The sequence below is a fragment of the Cetorhinus maximus genome, chromosome 16 (genome assembly GCF_964194155.1).
Source record: "Cetorhinus maximus chromosome 16, sCetMax3.hap1.1, whole genome shotgun sequence".
Classification (NCBI taxonomy): Eukaryota; Metazoa; Chordata; class Chondrichthyes; order Lamniformes; family Cetorhinidae; genus Cetorhinus; species Cetorhinus maximus.
This window is the reverse complement of record NC_135894.1, coordinates 48,515,085-48,533,211: the sequence shown is the minus strand read 5'-3', so window position 1 is coordinate 48,533,211 and position 18,127 is coordinate 48,515,085. Positions and strand designations below refer to the sequence as shown.

At 45.6% G+C, this 18,127-nt stretch overlaps 1 protein-coding gene across 2 annotated transcripts in view; it reads left to right on the top strand.

Annotated features, from left to right (window-relative positions):
- Window positions 1–18,127, top strand: part of lsamp (limbic system associated membrane protein) — a 929,375-nt gene that overhangs the window by 543,564 nt on the left and 367,684 nt on the right. For both annotated transcript variants that reach the window (XM_078559816.1, XM_078559815.1), the window contains exon 3: window positions 16,486–16,611. In XM_078559816.1, coding sequence (XP_078415942.1) covers window positions 16,486–16,611 — 126 coding nt within the window. The remainder of the gene's footprint in view (window positions 1–16,485; window positions 16,612–18,127) is intronic.

Sequence of the window (18,127 nt, the reverse complement as noted above, 5' to 3'; positions counted from 1 at the left end):
ATGCCAGTTTGCACATGGCTCAGGTAATAATGCAGCCTCACACTTGGAAAAGCTTGTCAAAAGTGAGCATTGTTCCACAGCTGATACCGTTCAGCTGCAGCTGCATTGACATGCTAGGAGTCGGGCCTCTGAAGCTTTTCTGCCCACCCAAGTAATACAAAAGCATGAATGTGCCACCAAACACTCCAGAACTTTTCGCCCCTCGGTCGCAAACTGAAAATTAATGTGCATTTTAAGGATCGGCAGAGCAATTAGCTGACTGGGCAAATTGTGCAATCCCCTTGCAAAATGTGGCCATGGTGCAGTCACTGATGGAGGCGCTCACAGACCCTGCAATATCTTTATTAAAGCTTGGACCAGTCTCCCCAATAGTTCAAGCTAACAGCGCAGCCTTACAGTGTGGATTAGGAGAATGCGTGCACCTGAGCTGAGAGCACAGCATGCAATCCAATGGCCGAAGCTGCCGCCAATCAGTCAAGTGGAGTGGGGTGGACATGGGTAGGGTTTTGGACAATCAATGAGCCCACTACACACTGGCCATCCAAGTTGAGGCCAGCACTCTCCTGCATGTATGATGGGGCCATCAGACTTAACCAAGAGTGGTTCTTAGGACACCTATGCTAACCCACGCGTCTCTCTCTTTGATCCTGCAGGTGAAGAACCTCAGGATCATAGAGCCTGGTGATTCAGCGGAATGTTTCATGGCTTACAAGGAGCAGAGAAGAAGAAGAAAAGAGCAGCAGAGGCACCTGGCTCGGCAAAGAGAGGAACACGTTCCTCAAGCTGAAGAGGGAGCAGGGCCTGCTGAGCATGGAACTGAAGATCTACACGAGGAAAACCAGTGTTGCTGAAGACTACACATGTCTAGGAAACTGGTTGGTCATATATGCCACCTGCTGCAGGATTTGGCGCCATGGGGATATGAAGGACCTCCACTGCCAGTGGCTGTGAAAGTGACCATGGTGCTCAACTTTTATGCCAATGGCTCCTTCCAGGGCTCCACAGGTGACCTCTGCAGGATCTCGCAAGCCAACACACACAAGTGTATCCGGGAGGTCACGGACGTCATCTTCATGAAGGCATAGAACTTTGTTTTGCCTGAGATCAGGAAAGCCAGGAAGCAAGAGTGCTGGGATTTGTGCAGATCTCAGGTTTTCCACAAGTGCAGGGTGCCATCAACTGCACTCACGTGGTGCCTGGATCTCCATGGCAAGAGGCAGTCAACTGCAAGGGCTTCCACTTGCTGAATGTTCAGCTGGTGTGCGACCGCCACAAACACATCCTACAGGTCTACACATGATTCCCAGGGAGTGCCCATGACCTCTATGTCTTTAGCAAGTCTCAGATCCATGACATCTTCCAGGGTCCAGACAGGCTCCAGAGTTGGCCCTTCGAGGACAAGGGCTACCCACATAGGATGACCCCCGTGCAGAGGCCTCATACAGCAGCACGCGAAGGTATGCTTGTGCCCAGACCCTGACTTTGGTGGAGCACATTATAGGCATTTTGAAAATGAGGTGCTGGTGCCTTGACAGGTCCGGTGGAGCACTGCAATAAAGTCCTCAGAGGGTGTCGCACATCATTGTCACTTGCTGCGTGCTCCAAAACCTGGCACTGCAACAGTGGGGAGGACCTGGATGAGGAAGAGATGGAAGAGCTGCAGGTCTCCTCCGATGAGGAGGACATCGAAGAGGAGATGAGATCCTCAAAGGTGAGGATGCTGGCAATGAGGATATTGCACTGATAAGATGAGGCAGGTGGCACTTGAGAAGTCCTCATAGCTGCAAGATTCATGGAAGATGATGACAAGATGCAGTGAGGACAGTCCTGATATCCTCACCTTGCATCTGTGAATGTTTGACTACTGTGTGGCTGATGGCAGCGCATATACCCTCAGTGCTCAGGTTCATATTGTGGAGACAAAGCAGAGGCCCTAATAGTTGCTAGACTCCAGAAGAATGATGACGACATGCAGAGAGGACACTCCATAGATCTTCACATAGCCTCTGTGAATGTCTGACTCCTGTCTGGCTGAGGGCAGCTCGCTTGTGCTCTGTGATCAGGGTCATATTATGGAGACACAGCCATGAAACTTGAAAAGCACCTGATCCTTTGTCAACCTTCAGTACATGACCCCTTCAGGAGCACAACGTCACTGGTCACAGGTGCTGAAGAGATGGGGGGGGGGGGAGGGGGTAGGGGGGAGGGGGGGTGGGGGCAGCCCCACCTCAAAGGTGCAGAGAGCACACAGAGAGAATGACGGAACTCTGTGACACCTGCCTACGACATTCTTGCAGCAATGACAAGCACTGTCAAGATGCTGGCATCAGTAATGTCAGATTAGCCGGATCATCACTTGGGTCTGAAGGTTACACACTGCACAGGGAATAGGCACTGGACTGAGACACCTGCCTTTATCTTGTGCAGGAACCAAGGTTTCACATCTGAATGACACAAACACTGTTCATCATAACAAAGAGCTATAGGCAGGGAAACATTCTTGGAAGTTTATTTACAATAATGAACATTATGGACAAGTAATTAACACCCATGTGCTGTGCAATTAAATCTTTTTAACTTTCCTACCCTGGCGCTACATCTTGGTGCTCCCCCGACATCCACAGCGGAGGTGGAGGCAGCCTGCCGACTGCTACGCCCTGTCTGTGATGACCTTGATGGGCGTCCTCTGGAGGGCTGAGTCCTGAAGGGCCCTGGGTCTGTTATCGGGGTGCTGTTGTGTGGCAGTGGCTGGGTCACAGGAAGAGGGGATTCAGAAGAGCCAGGTACTCCCGGAGTCGCCTGGGTGGATGACCTCGGGGTGTGCACCTGCGGATCCTCCTCCCTATGGGTGCCCGAAGTCCCCTGGCTGACTCCTTGAGGAAAAGGGGAAGCTGGAATGAGATTGAACTGCCCCTCTCACATTGACACTGCTGGAAGCCAACTATGGTGTCAGCGATGGAGTTCAGCCTGGGCAGCAGTGCAGGGCCGATGTCCTGGGCCAAGATCTCCGTGGCGGCTGTCATCCTACCAGTGCTCACCTCGGTGCATTGGCATGCCGGCGCTATCACCTCAGACTAAAGGCAGATGGACTCCTCCATTGTGCCTTGCAATCTGAGAAGTGCAACGGACATCCCTTCCTGACATTCCCGAGCTTGCCTTTGAGCTCTAGCAACTGAGGTATGACCGAATCCAGAGGCTATTCATCTGACTCGGACTCAGCAGATTTCTGGCCTCCAGCAGAGCTCTGAGTGCCGGAAATCTGGGAAGTTTCTGCACCCACCTGCAGTGTAATGTGGTCACCAGATTTTGATCCCAAAGATACTTTAGATCTTGGTCCCACTGAGGTTTGTGTCTCTGTGCGGGTGGAGGGTGTGGGTAAGTGCTGTGATGGTGCTTCCATTAGAGTATCATCAGATTCTTCTTCTGAGCTGTCTTTGGGGCTTGAGTAAAGGACTTGGCTCGTGGACCCTCTCGGCTGCTTCCCAGATGTGCCTGCAAAAACAAGGGGAGATGATTAGTGCCTGGCAGGAGACTATGGAACAGGAGAACTCACTCACAGCATAGTTGTCTGATGGATGTTGCATTGCTGGATCCTCATTTGGTTGAGCACTGCCGACCTCACTGTCAGCACAGGGATGGTCCCGATCATCATGGACCAGCTGGATGACTCTATTCTCAAAGTCTGTGAGGATCTTGATGTCAGGCATCCCTCCACGGGTCTGCGACCTCTCCCTATTGTTGTGTCCCAGCTTGTCCTGCATGAATACAGATGGAGAGAGTGTAAGCAGGACACCTGCCAGGCCAGATGAGAAGGATGCCTGACACGTGTGGGTAGAGAATGGTACCATGGATGTGATGAGGACACGATCCACAGGGCAGATGAAGCTATGTGTGAGACAGTAAATGGTGATGTCCCTTGAACTGGCAGTGAGTGAGATCAATGTGGATGTGTGATGGGTTTATGAGTAAATGAGTTGAGAGTAATGAGAAGAATGACTTACCCTGACAGAATGGAGGAGAGCATTCATTCTCTTTCAGCACCGGTGGCTGTCCTCTTTTGCAGGGTGTTTGTGCTGACCACCGCTGCCATGGCCTCCCATGCTAGATTGGTGATCTTGCTTGCTGGTCTTCACCCAGATCGTGGGTGTAGAGGACTTCACGCTGGGCCCCCACTGCATCGAGGAGGCACCCGAGGGAGGCGTCACTCAATTTGGGAGTAGCATGTTTCCTCCCTTTGGAAACCATGACTTTGCAGCAGCTTCCGATCCCACGGAGAGTGCTAGCTCTGTGCAGGGGCATCCTTTAAAATATGGCGCCCAGATTACTGAAGGCCTGAGGTGATGGTGGGGCAGGTGAACCAGAGGCCGCCCCGACAGCGATCTGGCGCGTTTCCAGGGGATGCATTATTAATGAGGTGGGACGCACCGGGAATGGGACGATACGGCCCAAAAATCCGCCTTTGTAGTTGGCAGGTAGAACAACTTTTTTCCCACCCGCTACCGCACTTAGTGCAAATCTGGGACAATTCCGCTCAGTGTCTCAGGTCATGCAGATTAATTGGCATGAAAACGTCATGCAATTTGATGCCATTTAAAGAAATACAACAGACAAGTTGCACTTACTATGAAATATTTTACTTACCTTGTTGTCTTAAGTCACCAATTTTTTTTTTTAACTGGTTCCTCTTTCCACTCATTAAAAGGAAATGATATGACATCCTCTATTCCATATTGACATCTTCCATCTGAGTTCGTTCTGCAAGAATAAAGAACGGTCGTCCCATGTCATCCAATTTCACTTCAGGGATCTCCTATGTTCAGATGCTGGATACCATGAGACCTATTGCCTGCCTTTAGATTATTAGTAAAAACAAACTGTCCCTTTTCATCAAGATGAGACATGCTACTGTTGTAAAACTCTGAAGCTCATCCAAAAGTTTTATAATTGTAAGTTAGCCTCTGAGTGTTGCTTTTTATGCTTTTCTTGAAAAGCATTGTATTCCATGCACTTCCTTTACTATAAGCACTCTATGCAAACTATAATGCTCTTGCACAAAAACAAAAACAAAAATTGCTGGAAAAACTCAGCAGGTCTGACAGCATCTGTGGAGAGAAAGACAGAGTTGACGTTTCGAGTCCATGTGAAATGTTAACTCTGTCTTTTTCCCTCCACAGATGCTGTCAGACCTGCTGAGTTTTTCCTGCAATTTTTGTTTTTTGTTCCAGATTTCCAGCATCCACAGTATTTTGCTTTTATCTATAATTCTCTTGCTTCATTTCTCTTGTATTCTCTTGCCACCCTTGTTCATGCTCCGTGGTAAATGTTTGGCAAAGGTTGCATGCATATTAGTAATGTCAGTTTAGACTTCCAACTTCATCTTTGATCAACCGATTCTAGTTCTGGCGAAGAACATTTTTTGAGGACTTTCAGCTTAAACCTGGGGGAAAATCCAGTCGGCCTCTGACAATAGCATTAATTGGCCTTTAAGTACCTCAGTTGGCTACTTGCTGCTTATGTGCTCACCCCCATCGGAGACTGAAAATCCTCCAGACTGTTTTACATATTTATCTGGAGTAAGTATGGGTAAAAGTCACTTCTAAGAATGAAGCGCACCATAATTCCAAAATTTCATCTTTCAAATACATTTGAATTAAGATATTACATTGAGCTACAGGAGACATAATCACTCATTAGTGCTGACTTTTAAACTCTTGGACTGGGAATTTCTGGTCCTGCCCGTAAAAAAGTTAAAGTTACACAAAATTTGATCATGCATAGTTATATAAATATGTTAAACAACTGTGTGCTACTTTTCTAAAATATTTTGAATCCTGTTACAAGCCTTTCCAATTATAAGCTAGAAACAATGGAAATTCAAAGACTCTTAGGGGCACCTGTACATTGATCATTCAAATGTCATGGTCAAGTACAGTAAAAAAGCAGGCCCCAAGTTTACCTCAGCCAGAACGGGGATTGAACCCCGTGTTGTTGATCTTAATCTAATCCGCATGCTAGTCGTCTAGCCATCAAAGGTAACCGCCACCAATGCACCCTCCAATCCTTACCCAAGCAGTAAAGGTCTCAAAATAGAGTTTGTAGCCATACCATCCCATTAACAGTTCCAGGTGTCATCACTTTGAAAGGGGAAAACCCCTGGGTGGTTAAGCATTCCAAAGCAAATTCAAACATATCTGACAGGAAATGGCCTTCTGGTCCATCCAGTCTGTCCCACATAGCAACAAAATCTTGTGTTTTGCAATATATGGACTCAATCAATATGATCTAATGACATAGTTAGGACCTCAAATGCAATTTTAATAAATACATAGTGGAGTCTGTGACTCACAATTGACTGAAATGCTTCTTCTGGTTCCACAAATGTGGTGTGGGCTATTGCTGACCTGGCTTCACCCTGCCTTATTGATACACCACCGTCCAAACCTGATGCCACACCCCCAACCCACTCCCCACCACACCCCTACATCCAACTCCTAGGCTTTTACCGGAGTTCCACCCAGTCAACATTCCTTTGGGTGAAGAGCCGGAATTGGGACGTATGTTTAGCATCCACAGTTCACTTGTCAAATTCAAACAGGCAATTGAAACAGGCAACACCCTCTTCTACATCAGACTGTGCTCCCCTGGTTGGCTGCCCAAAAGTCAAAATCAATCCCAGTGTCTGTGCTGGGATGGGGTAAAAAACATCCTGTGCTCTCCTGCTCATTGCTGTCCAGTGGTTCCATCTGGATGTGCAATTCTGTGGGTGACAAGCAAAAGTAGTATTTCCCTATTGTTGAATGACCTTCAAATGCTTACTTCCTTGACTTTCTCGAGCTTCATGTATTTTGGAACTGCACTTCTGCATGGGGCACCCATTTCGGGAAAAGAGAACATCTGGCACAAAAAAATAGTATATTTACATGAATATGCACCACAAGTTGACATTTATTTTCAGGAAATTTGGTTCATAAAAGCATGCTATGCCTGCTGAAACAGAACAAAAGTTGTTGAAAAGGATAAAGAATTAACTGGAAATTGTATGGCAAAACAGGTTTGAAGAACAGGCAAAGGCAATGCTGCAGCCTTTTAATGTGAAATTAAAAAAAAAAAGATCACATTTCTGAAAATAAACATTTTAGTGTCAAAGTTAGGCATTTTACACTAACAAAGGGAAACTTGTCTCTTTAAGATGCTATTGTAGAGAATCATGTGTAACAGGTAAATCATTTTTTCTGAATGAGCGTTCAACATGCATTATTACTCGTGCATTGACTGCTTCAAATGCTGAAGAAATGGCTTTTAAGTGAACAGTAGAAATGCCAATTGGCACACGAAACTTTGGTATGTTTAGGGCAGAAATTTACATCAGACATAAAATAGCACACAATGATGTCGGGTGAGCGTCCGAACATCATCGCGCACTCATGCAATATTTTGGTCAGTGGGCGGGGGTGGCTGGCGGGGGTGGCTGCCGGAGCCGCACCCGCCACTAATTGAGAGGCCACTTAAGGCCATTAAAAAGCCAACTGATGCAGAGTTTTTGTTTCCCGTGCGATTATGCGGCCGTCACATGGGCAAAGCGGGCAGGCAGCCAGCCAAAATTTTCAAAAACCTCAATCACAGCAGGATAAAAGGGGTGAGCAGCATTGCCAGTGTGAGTAGTGGGTAGGTTGGTACACAGTTTGCTGCTGGTGATTTATTGGTATTTGGCAGCTTCATCTCTATTTGGGGCTTCATTCTTAGCATTTCCAGGCTTCATTTCAGGGCTCATTGCTGTCTGCCAGGCCCCTGGAGGATTCAGACTGTGTAGACCCTTCCAGGTATCAGACAGCCTTCCCTTACCCCGGTAATGGGGATTGTGGTCTCCGCTGGTGGCACCTTCTCTGAGGAGGAAGAGAGGGGCAGCAGGGAGAGGAGGCCAGGTGTCCCAATGCAGCTTCCAGGGGAGGAACCTGGGGGAGGAAAGGCACAGGCACAAGGGGTGCAGAGCCAACAGGAAGTCCAAGGAGGAAGGGGCTGCAGAAGATGCCACTATTCTGCTGCCAGGGTTTACAGGCAGCAATGCAGCTACCTCGATATGTCCAAGGTGTAATGCTGAAGGAGGCTCCACTTCTCAAGGGAGACAGTGACCTTCATTTGTCAGATGATTGGGCCTGAGATCACCTACAACTTTGTGGGTGGACACCCTGTGCTGGTGGCTCTGAAGGTCACAGTGGCCCTCAACTTCTATGCATCTGGTTCTTTCCAGAGCTCAGTGGGGGATCTGTGTGGAGTCTCCCAGTCAGCTGTCCACAGCTGCGTCAAGCTGGTGACAGAAGCTCCATTCAGGCAGGTACCGACCTTTATTCGTTACCATACGGACGAGGCCAGGCAAGCTGAGCAAGCCAGAGGATTTGCAGTGATTGCTGGGTTCCCCCATGTCCAGGGTGCAATCGACTGCACACATGTGGCCATCAAGGTGCCCGTGGGTCAGATGGTTGCCTTCGTCAACAGGGAAGGGATTCCACTCCATGAACGTCCAGATAGTGTGAGACCACAGGATGCAGATTCTGCAAGTCTGTGCAAGGTACCCTGTCAGCTCCCATGACGCCTATATCCTGAGACACTCCCCAGTGCCGAGGCTCTTCAGTGCTCCAGCCCAACTGGATGGATGGCTGCTGGGTGACAAGGGCTATCCGTTGAAGAGGTGGCTCATGACCCCCCTCTGCCACCCAAGAACAGAGGCAGAGACGCATTACAATACGAGTCGTGCCTCCACAAGGGCGGTGGTCGAGAGGACCATAGGTCTTCTGAAGATGCGCTTCTAATGCCTGGACCATTCAGGGGGAGCACGACAATACCCCCCAGAGCTGGTGTCACTGATAGTAGTTGCATGCCGCACTCTCCACAATCTGGCACTGGCAAGGGGGGACTCGCTGGAGGAAGAGGATCTTGGTGCAGCTGCAGAGGCCACAGATGATGAATCCAGTAGTGACTCAGAACAGGAGCGTGGTGAGGAAAACACTGAGGGCATGGAGGCAGACGCTGATAACCTCCAGAGAGGCAGGGGCACCAGGGACGCCTTGATGCAACACTCCTTCAGTTGGGCTACCAAAGATCAGCTTCATCTGCATGCCAGGGCTGCCACCTCCATCCCAGATGCCTGAAAGGACCCTTTCATTTGAACCCAAAGTCCACTCAGTGTCAGTGTAATAAAGTTTAGAGCCACTCACATCCAGCATTACATACTGGCGTACCCTACACCTAAGAAATAAAATGGTGAAGCAAACTCAGGCCATGATTACAAAAACAAAATTTATCTCAATTTTACAAACCAAAAAAATTACATAAACTCCTCTTGCTCTTCATTCCCAGACCAGTAAAGATAAACCAAACATAAATGAACAGAACCCTCTTGTGCTCATGGTGGCTTTAACTTACGTTTCTGAGTGCCACGTCTAGGTGCCCCCCACCTTCCCATTGCATTGGAGATAGGCTGCTGACTCTGCTGTCATGTTGGCCTTGATGACCTTGGTGATCGTTCTCTGGCCAGTGGAGCCTGTGCTGGCCCCGCATGGGAGGGAGCGGCCAGTGCCACAAGCTGGCATCTCCCCAGTCAGTGCAGCCTCATCAGGTGCCACAGTCACTGGCAGAGGGGCGGAGGAGCTGCTGCCGTCATCCAGGGTGTCCTGAGAGCAGTCCACAGAGATGACAGGCAGCTCATGCACTAACGTTGTGCTCTGGACCTCCCTGCTCGCCACTGATGGACGGGCACCTAGCTGGGACTCTGGGTGCCTCATCCATCTCCCACACTGGCACTGATAACATGAGATCAGTTCCTGAGTGAGATCTGAGCGCAACCCCAGGAACCCCTCATTCTGTCCCTGGAGCTGCCTCTCCATGAGAGTCACCACTCTCTCAATGGAGTAGGCAGTGCACTCGGCCATGAGAGTCAACGCAGTGCTCATGCTCCACATAGACTCCACCACAACGGAGACCATGTCACGCAGACTCTCATGGAGCCCTGCCAGATTATCCTGCAGCATCTGCCGCCTAATGGACAACTCCAGAGGCTCATCATCTGCCTTTGGCTGAGCGTTGTATTGGTCGCCAGCAGTCCTCCGACTGCCGGCACTCTGGGCATTCTCTACCTCTATCTGTACCTCAAGCGAGTGTGAAGTGCCCTCACCAATGTGCACCGACATTCTAGCCGCCGATCTAATGCCCAGTAAAGTGCTGGTATCTGCGTTGGTGCCTGCTTCAGAGAGCTGGTGTAACGCAGGTGCAAGTGAAGCCTGGTGGTCCTGCGGCCTCAGGAGTGGCCCTTCGGGGTCCAGGGAGAAAGTGCATGTTGGTGAATCTAAAAGGGAGAACAAGGACATGTAATTAGTTTAAGTCATCACTCTGTCACTGTGCATGCCGGGCACCCTGGTAAGACAATGGAGATCTGCATCATGGTGCCATCATCTTTCAATGATCAACGATCAGGTTTGAGGCTCCCATCAATGAAGGGACTACGCTAGAAAGGCTGCACAATCCGAAACTCTCACCCCTGTGCACTGCGCTCTTATCTTCATCTGGCACCCCACCTCTCCACATCTGGTTGCACGGGGAGCGTGCCAGCTCTCGAGCACCAGGGCGTCCTGCTCGAACTTGGTGAGCAGCAGCATGTTGCGCGGGCCTCCGACTGTACATGCCCTCTCTGCTTAGTTATGGCTCGTCTTCTCCTGAAAAGACAGAGAAGCATTGATTAGTCCACTTTCCACCTGTAGACCCATTGCAGCCTGGCCACCCCAGCTGAGGAACAACTTGCAGGGCACATCCAAGTCATGGCCCTCAAGCCGCAAGGCGCTTAGTCAAAGCAGCCAGGGCTCACCCCCTTGGTCAGCTCTGGCTTCATTGACAGTTGGCACTCAGACACTAGCACCCCTGAGGTTCATGGGGGGGACCGCCAGACCTTAAAATTTCTGCACACTAACCCATGCCAACACAGCACTCACCCATCCTGAGCGTAGCAGGTCATTGAACCACTCCAACACTGCACCTATGTGCGCCGCACCACGTCATGGCTGCTCACCTCCTCCCATGCCCTCTTGGTAAGGTGCATTGGCCTCCTCCTCCCATCTCTGAGGACAAGGGTGCCCCTCCTGGCAGCCACCTCAACCAGCAGGATGGCAAGGCACTCATCCAATAAGCGGGGGGCCAAGTGCCCACCCACCCTGCGCTCCTGCTTGGCATCTCCAGCTGCACTCGGCTCCAATACTTGAATGTTGAAGATGTAGAGGAGACGTTCTTCTGCGGCAGCCATCCAGGGGCTGCCCAGGCCGTTTTTAAGCCGGCCGTTGGGTTGCCATTGAACCCAGCAGCCGACAGGCACCCGCCCCCACTCGACCCTTCCCGACCAGCGACGAGCTGTGTTTCATGCTGGGCGAGCCTTAATTGGCCTGCCAGCATGAAATCGCGGTTGGGGGCCGATCGCGGGTGGCCGACCGTTTCCTAGCCAGTCCCGGGCCCACCCACCGCGCCCACCTGATGGCCTCAAAATCCTGCCCTTAGAGTTCAAAATATGACAACATTTGCTCATATGATATGTTGCAACTGGAACTAGGTAATGAAGCCTCAATGCCTGACAAGCTAGGAGCCAGAAAAGGCTCATGGTTGATCCCCAAGAAGCATCTAAAACACTTGTAGCTGACAGTAATATAACACATCAACATACATAATACTACGGTAAACCTAAATATTGTCAATTTTTGTACATAATGCTCTCCTGAAATGAGTTATCTGCCTCCAGCTTTTAGTGTAATGTATAAATGACTAAAAAGTCAGAATTTATTGATGAGCTAAACCTACAATTGATTTCCCTAACTACTTGCCAGACTTTCTTTGATGGCTTCTGTAACTATTCCTATTGATTTTCTCTACCATCCAGATTGATTATTCTGAGAAACCTTATCCAGCAGATTTCTCAATCAAAACTCACTGATGGCTTTCAAAATGATGGTTTCGCTTACATTTTTTTAATAACTAGGTGATGTAGATGCTTTGGCAGTAGGCTGGATCTCCGACCACAATTTCTCCAACCAAACATTCCCTGGAGGCTACTGAAATATGAATATTTCTCAATAATAAATGCAAACAATGCCATCTTCTCTAATGTTGGGTAACTAACCTTACTAGTTGCAACTTATATGAGAAAATGTTGTCATATTTTGAACTCATACTGCCACTGCCTTTGAAGAAATTGTTAATGTATTTAGTTTTGCTGGCTGTTTTCCTGATGTAAACTTGTTAACAAAGTCAAAATAGTAGCAAAATCAAAGTCTACACCTCTTATTGAGGACTGTATTTCAAGGAATTATGTAACCAGTAGTCCTTTTATCACTTAAGCAAAATGCTTCCTAGGTTTCAATTTTTTGTTAATTTAAATTTCCTTCTGCTTCTGCCTGCTTGCATTCATAGCTTTATCTGATGGTTTATTTGTTGCCAGGAGAGTAGACCACTCCAGCCTGCTGATATCTAAGAATTGATTGATGCAAGACAAGTCTGTCCTCAGCTTGTTTGGTCTTCCCAACCTCTCACTCTCGTGAAATTTCAAGTGTGAGTGACAAACAAAGATTCAGATTCAGCTTTAAGGTGGCTGATTTTCTTCCACTTTGTGACCAGGGAGCATATGTTTTCCAGGAGCAAAAGGGGTGAAGAATGATGAATGAAGGGATGAACTTTTTGTCCCTTCTGCTTTGCTATTTTGCTCCCTAGAATTCTTGCAAGGACCCATTGGGCACAAGGACTCAAAGGCTGTACAAATGAGGCAGGAGTGATATCTCCACACCTCCTGCCTCATTTGCCTAAGCATTCATTTGACAGAAACCGAAGTGGAGCAACACCTACAACTAGTGGATTTTTGTGGGAATTCTGTCCCTAAAACTATCTGCCTTCCACCTTTCTCTCATCCTTTGAAATGCTTCTTAAAGTCTACTTGTTTGACTACTTTTTTTGTCAACTAATGCCTCCTTCTTTGGTTTTGTGTCAATTTTTGTCTGACTACACATCTGTGAAGCACCTTTGGGTTTTACGCTATGTTGGAGCCACTGCATGTTGTTATTTGTCCTTGAAACCAGGCTCACTCAGAGCAAAAGACAAATAAGTGCCCATCATTATGATTTTTATGGCTGTGGGCCTTCTTTTTCTTCATTTGGACAGCCTTTCAGCTGGTGGCCATTGCCACTGCTGCAGGTCTCTCTGCCAGAGAGGTAAGCCTGCCCTGGGTGAACACAAGATCTGGGTAACAACCTGAACGTGGAAATATAGGCAAGTTCAACTCAGGTAATGATTATGCTGGGTAATGTGGAAACTGCCCTGATGTTCATATTTCTTCTGAAATTGGACTAGTTCCCAGTACTGCTTTCTCAAACTTGAGATAATATGATTGTTGAATTTGTAACGTCACCTCTAAAGTCAGCAGCACTCATTAAATTGATGGATCGAGTGGGTGGGGGAAGATGAAAAATAAGATAAAGACTAAAAGATATCTTTTCCTGACAGAATAAAGGGCACAAAAATACATTGCAGGGAACCTATAATGGAGCTCTGATAGGGTCTCTGTTTTCTTTTGCATCCTTTTAACTTTTGTTAATTGTCTGCTGTCACTTTGCAGTACAGATGAAGTTTGCTGGTTTTGTGATTTTATTTTGTGGGGGTGGGGAGGGGTTGGGGGTGGTGGGGGTGGGGAGGCTGGGGTTTGTCCTTGTTGCACCTAACACCTCCCTATGAGGGACCAAGTACTGTTGTACAGGTATCTGAACACATCACTAAACATTCTATAAAAACAGTAAACATCTGGTCTTTCCTCAAACAATGCCTTTGTCCCATCACTTTTCTTTGAAATAAGCCCCAACTGTCAATCTTTTTAAAACAAATATCACAAATATGTTTGAATATGCACTCAAGTCATTCTGTCTCAATAATCTCGTGCATTTTATTAAAGGTATGATTCAGAGCAAATAGCAGATTTAATCACTTAAGATGCAATATCATATGGTATAATATTATTTCTCATATAGGCATTGGTAATAATCTCAAAATCCTATGACATGATTCACTGCAACAGCAAACTGAAATAATAATTTATTCTAATAATTTTCTGTATGTGCTGTGTTCTGGAATTCTTCAATAGAATAGGCACTGAAACAAACTATAGATTGACAAACTAAAGAACAATTACACGTATTAGTATGTACTACGAAATTTCATTCACTTGAGATTTCATATTTGTTTTTCAATTTGCGAGAGACCCATAACCAATAATTAGGGTGGGTAAAAATGAAGCTCCTTTTGGTGAATAAAAATAACTCTTTTCACACTAAATTTCAAAGTAATGGTGATGCTACAACTCAGATGAATGAACTGATCAACCATGTTCCTAACATTTTACATCAGTCTGCATTCTATGTCCTTTGGTTTATCACTCTCTCAGTTTTAATCCAGTACACTTAATCTGCCACAATTGATTCTCTCCACCCCCCGTATGATGATGTCATTCAGATACATCATATAGTTTAATCAGAGGCTAGTTATTCCAAGTCTTTCTACACTGTTTAGTGAGAAATAGCTGCAAATAGGTATACTAGAGACAGTATTGTGGCTGAATTTGCAAGGGGTGGGGAACATCATCTTTAAATGCAGCTGTCATCCACAATGTGTAGATTTGGAAATTAAACCAAAATGTACAACTTGCAGATCTGTATTCTGCAGAGTTTCATTGCTTTAGCAAGAATATGGAAAATCCACACGTCCTTTAAATCTAATTTTCAACGCTAATTGTATATGGAGACCATAAAGTCCTTCAGATAGGTTATTCTTTACTTCTGTCCAGGTAGTGTGAATCTCTGCTGTTTAATTTTTATAACACACATACTGTTACATTAAAAAACTGGTTGACACTTGTAGACCCACATTTAGTTCAATTGTATGCCCTTCGTACCAGGGTTTCCCTGATATACTATGGTTCATTGTTGCTGACAAGATATGTTATTCAAAAGTGCCTCATCAGATCAGTATGAACAAAGTAAGCTATTCACAAATAAGGCACACAGAATCATGCTAAAACCAGTATTGTTGCCTTAACATAAGTATGAATCCATCTACTGTGGCCATTGTTAAATTTTCCAACAAAACAGAGTGGCTTATTGTGGCCTGAAAAATAAATATTTTAGAATGCCCAACAGGTCTGTTCAAAGTTAAGAACTTTATTTTTTGAGAAAAATTGGTACAATTTACAAGTTATGTGAGCAAATGTAGTATATGTGGTAGATCACTGTGGAAATAACAAGCAAATAGTAGCAAAATAGACAAAACTATACTGAAGTTTATAATCTATTGAATAATCTAATCAGACTATTTCAGTTGGAAAGTGTCATAATCATTATTTATGCAAACATTTTGTTACAATACTTTAAAATATAATTCCATTGAGAATATTAGTTTCCTGTACACTGCCCTGGTAATGTACATTTTCCCAAATCTTGTGATAACTCTGCTACACAAAAATAAAATTTTAATTTTTCTTAAATCTGTGACTCAGCTGCCTTGCCACCACTAAAATAAATGTGCGTTCCAGGGCAGTTTTGTTGTCTAACTCGTTCAAATTGCAGACTGTAGTGTTCAACAGTTTGTTTCATCTGCGTTTGATTATGCTAGTCTGGTAACTGATTCTTGTATGCTTGCATGATTGCTTAAGCTTGTGGGTAGAGATAGTGAGGGAAGAAATCTGAGAAAATTCCAGAAAGGACATGGGCTCTGAGCAAAGAGCACAGATTACAAGTGTGCTGGAAATCCTATGAGTTCTGAGATATTTTAAATTCTGTAAATACACTGTTGTTGGATTTAGAACTCGAGACATCTCTGCATTGCTCTGAGACAAAGTAAGATATACAGCAACCCAGCAAATATATAACATAACATAACTTTAGGACTATTTGAATTTGGATTGATTCACTCTTTGTTCCTATCTATTTGTCCATGATTCAAATGCTGGGGTCCTGGAGGACCGAAGGATAATGGCTCATGTACATTGCTGAAATAATTGGGCATCCTACTGCCTGATTGTGTCTTCAAATTTTAATTGGGTGGTGGAATTTAATATAGATTACAAAATGTGTCTGTAGTACCATTTATGTGTCATACATTAATAGTATGGTTGCAAGACACGGACTAGATTAATATTAAAATTAGGTTTGCTGAAAAAAAGAGACATGTCTAAGATTTTCATCTTGCATTCATCAGGATACTCACAAGAAATCCAATATATGGGGAAAACAACAATTTGGTATTCTTGCGAGTGTCCTGATGAGTGCAAGATGAAAACTAGGTTTGGAAACAATCAGATAATCTATTTGCTATGGATACTTACATTATTATCAAATGTTGGTTGAAAGTAAAACTAATATGAGACAATAAGAGACATATAAACCTGTTTTATGATTACAATATACATTTTCTCCACAGTTCCACCAAAGATCTACAACATCTCGTCTAACATCACAGTCAACGAAGGTAGCAACGTGACTCTTGTGTGCTTGGCTAATGGAAGACCAGAACCTGTCATAAATTGGAGACATATTTCCCCTTCAGGTAAGAGTAAAGTTTATCATTTTTGATTTTAATTCAGGCCCTTTCGTCAAAAGCATCAGCCTATATAAATAAAATTGCTGTTGTATTAACCCATCTGAAATACTTGACATTTGGACAGAATTTGGTGTAAAGTTTCTCTAACTGTATATTAGATGCTTGCAAACTTTTAAAGTTGATTTTATTTGAACATTAGAAAGGAGAGAGCCAGTCATCTCAAAATTACAGCACTGACTCACAACCTAGACAATGAACTGCAATCAGTGTTTGTTATTGGCATACTTTCTGTAAGCTGTAACTATAATTTTAATTATGTACTAGAAACTTCTTATCCACACCTCCTTTCTTACTGTCCCCAAGAAACTGAAAGATGCTAGATATGATTGCTGGTGGACAATTAACTAATAGGAGGAGGAGGAGGCTTCACAAATATCCCCATCCTCAATAATGGGGGAGCCCAGCTCATCAGTGCAAAAGATAAGGCTGAAGTATTTGCAACAATCTTCAGCTAGAAGTGCTGAGTGGATAATCCATCTCGGCCTCCTCCTGAGGTCTCCGGCATCACAGATGCCAGAGTCTCCAATTCTATTCACTCGACGTGATATCAAGAAACTGCTGAAGGCACTGGATATTTCAAAGGCTATGGGACCTGACAACATTTCAGCAATAGTACTGAAGACTTCTGCTCCAGAACAAGCTGTGCCCTTAGCCAAGCTGTTCCAGAACAGCTACAATACTGGCATCCACCCAGCAATTTGGAAAACTGCCCAGCTGTGCCCTGTCCACGAGAAACAGGACAAATCCAACCCAGCCAGTTACAGCCCCATCAGTCTACTCTTGATCATCAGCAAAGCGATGGAAAGTGTCGTCGACAGTGCTATCAAGTGGCACCCATTCAGCAATAACCTGCTCACTGACCTTAATCAGTAATAACCTGCATAGGTATAGTGGGATTGAGCAATTGAACACCGCTAGAGAATTGGTGCAGGAGGGCGGACATTAGATTCTTGAAGCATTAGGACTGGTTCTGGGGCAGGTGGGGCCTGTACAAGATGGATGGGTTACACCTTAACAGGACCAGGACTAATATCCTCGCAGGGAGATTTGCCAATGCTGTTTGGGAGGTTTTAAACTACCTTGTGAGGGGGATGGGAACCTGAGGGGTATCTCAAATTGGAAGGGAGTAAACTGGTAACAGGAAGTAGAAAAATAGCAAGTGAAATTAGAAGGCTGGTGAAACGAAGCATCAACTAGGCTTAGAATGCGGAATAATATTAAGACAAAGTTAAGGGCACTCTACCTGAATGTAAGTGGCATTTGCAACAAGGTAGATGATTTAAAAGCACAAATAGAGATAAATGGATATTATGGAAACATGGCTACAGCATGGCCAAACTGGGAACAGAATATTCAAAGATATTCGACATTTAGGAAGGACAGACAAACAGGAAAAAGAGGTGGTGGTGCACTGAATATAATGGATGAGATCAGTACATTAGTAAGGGAGGATCTCATATCG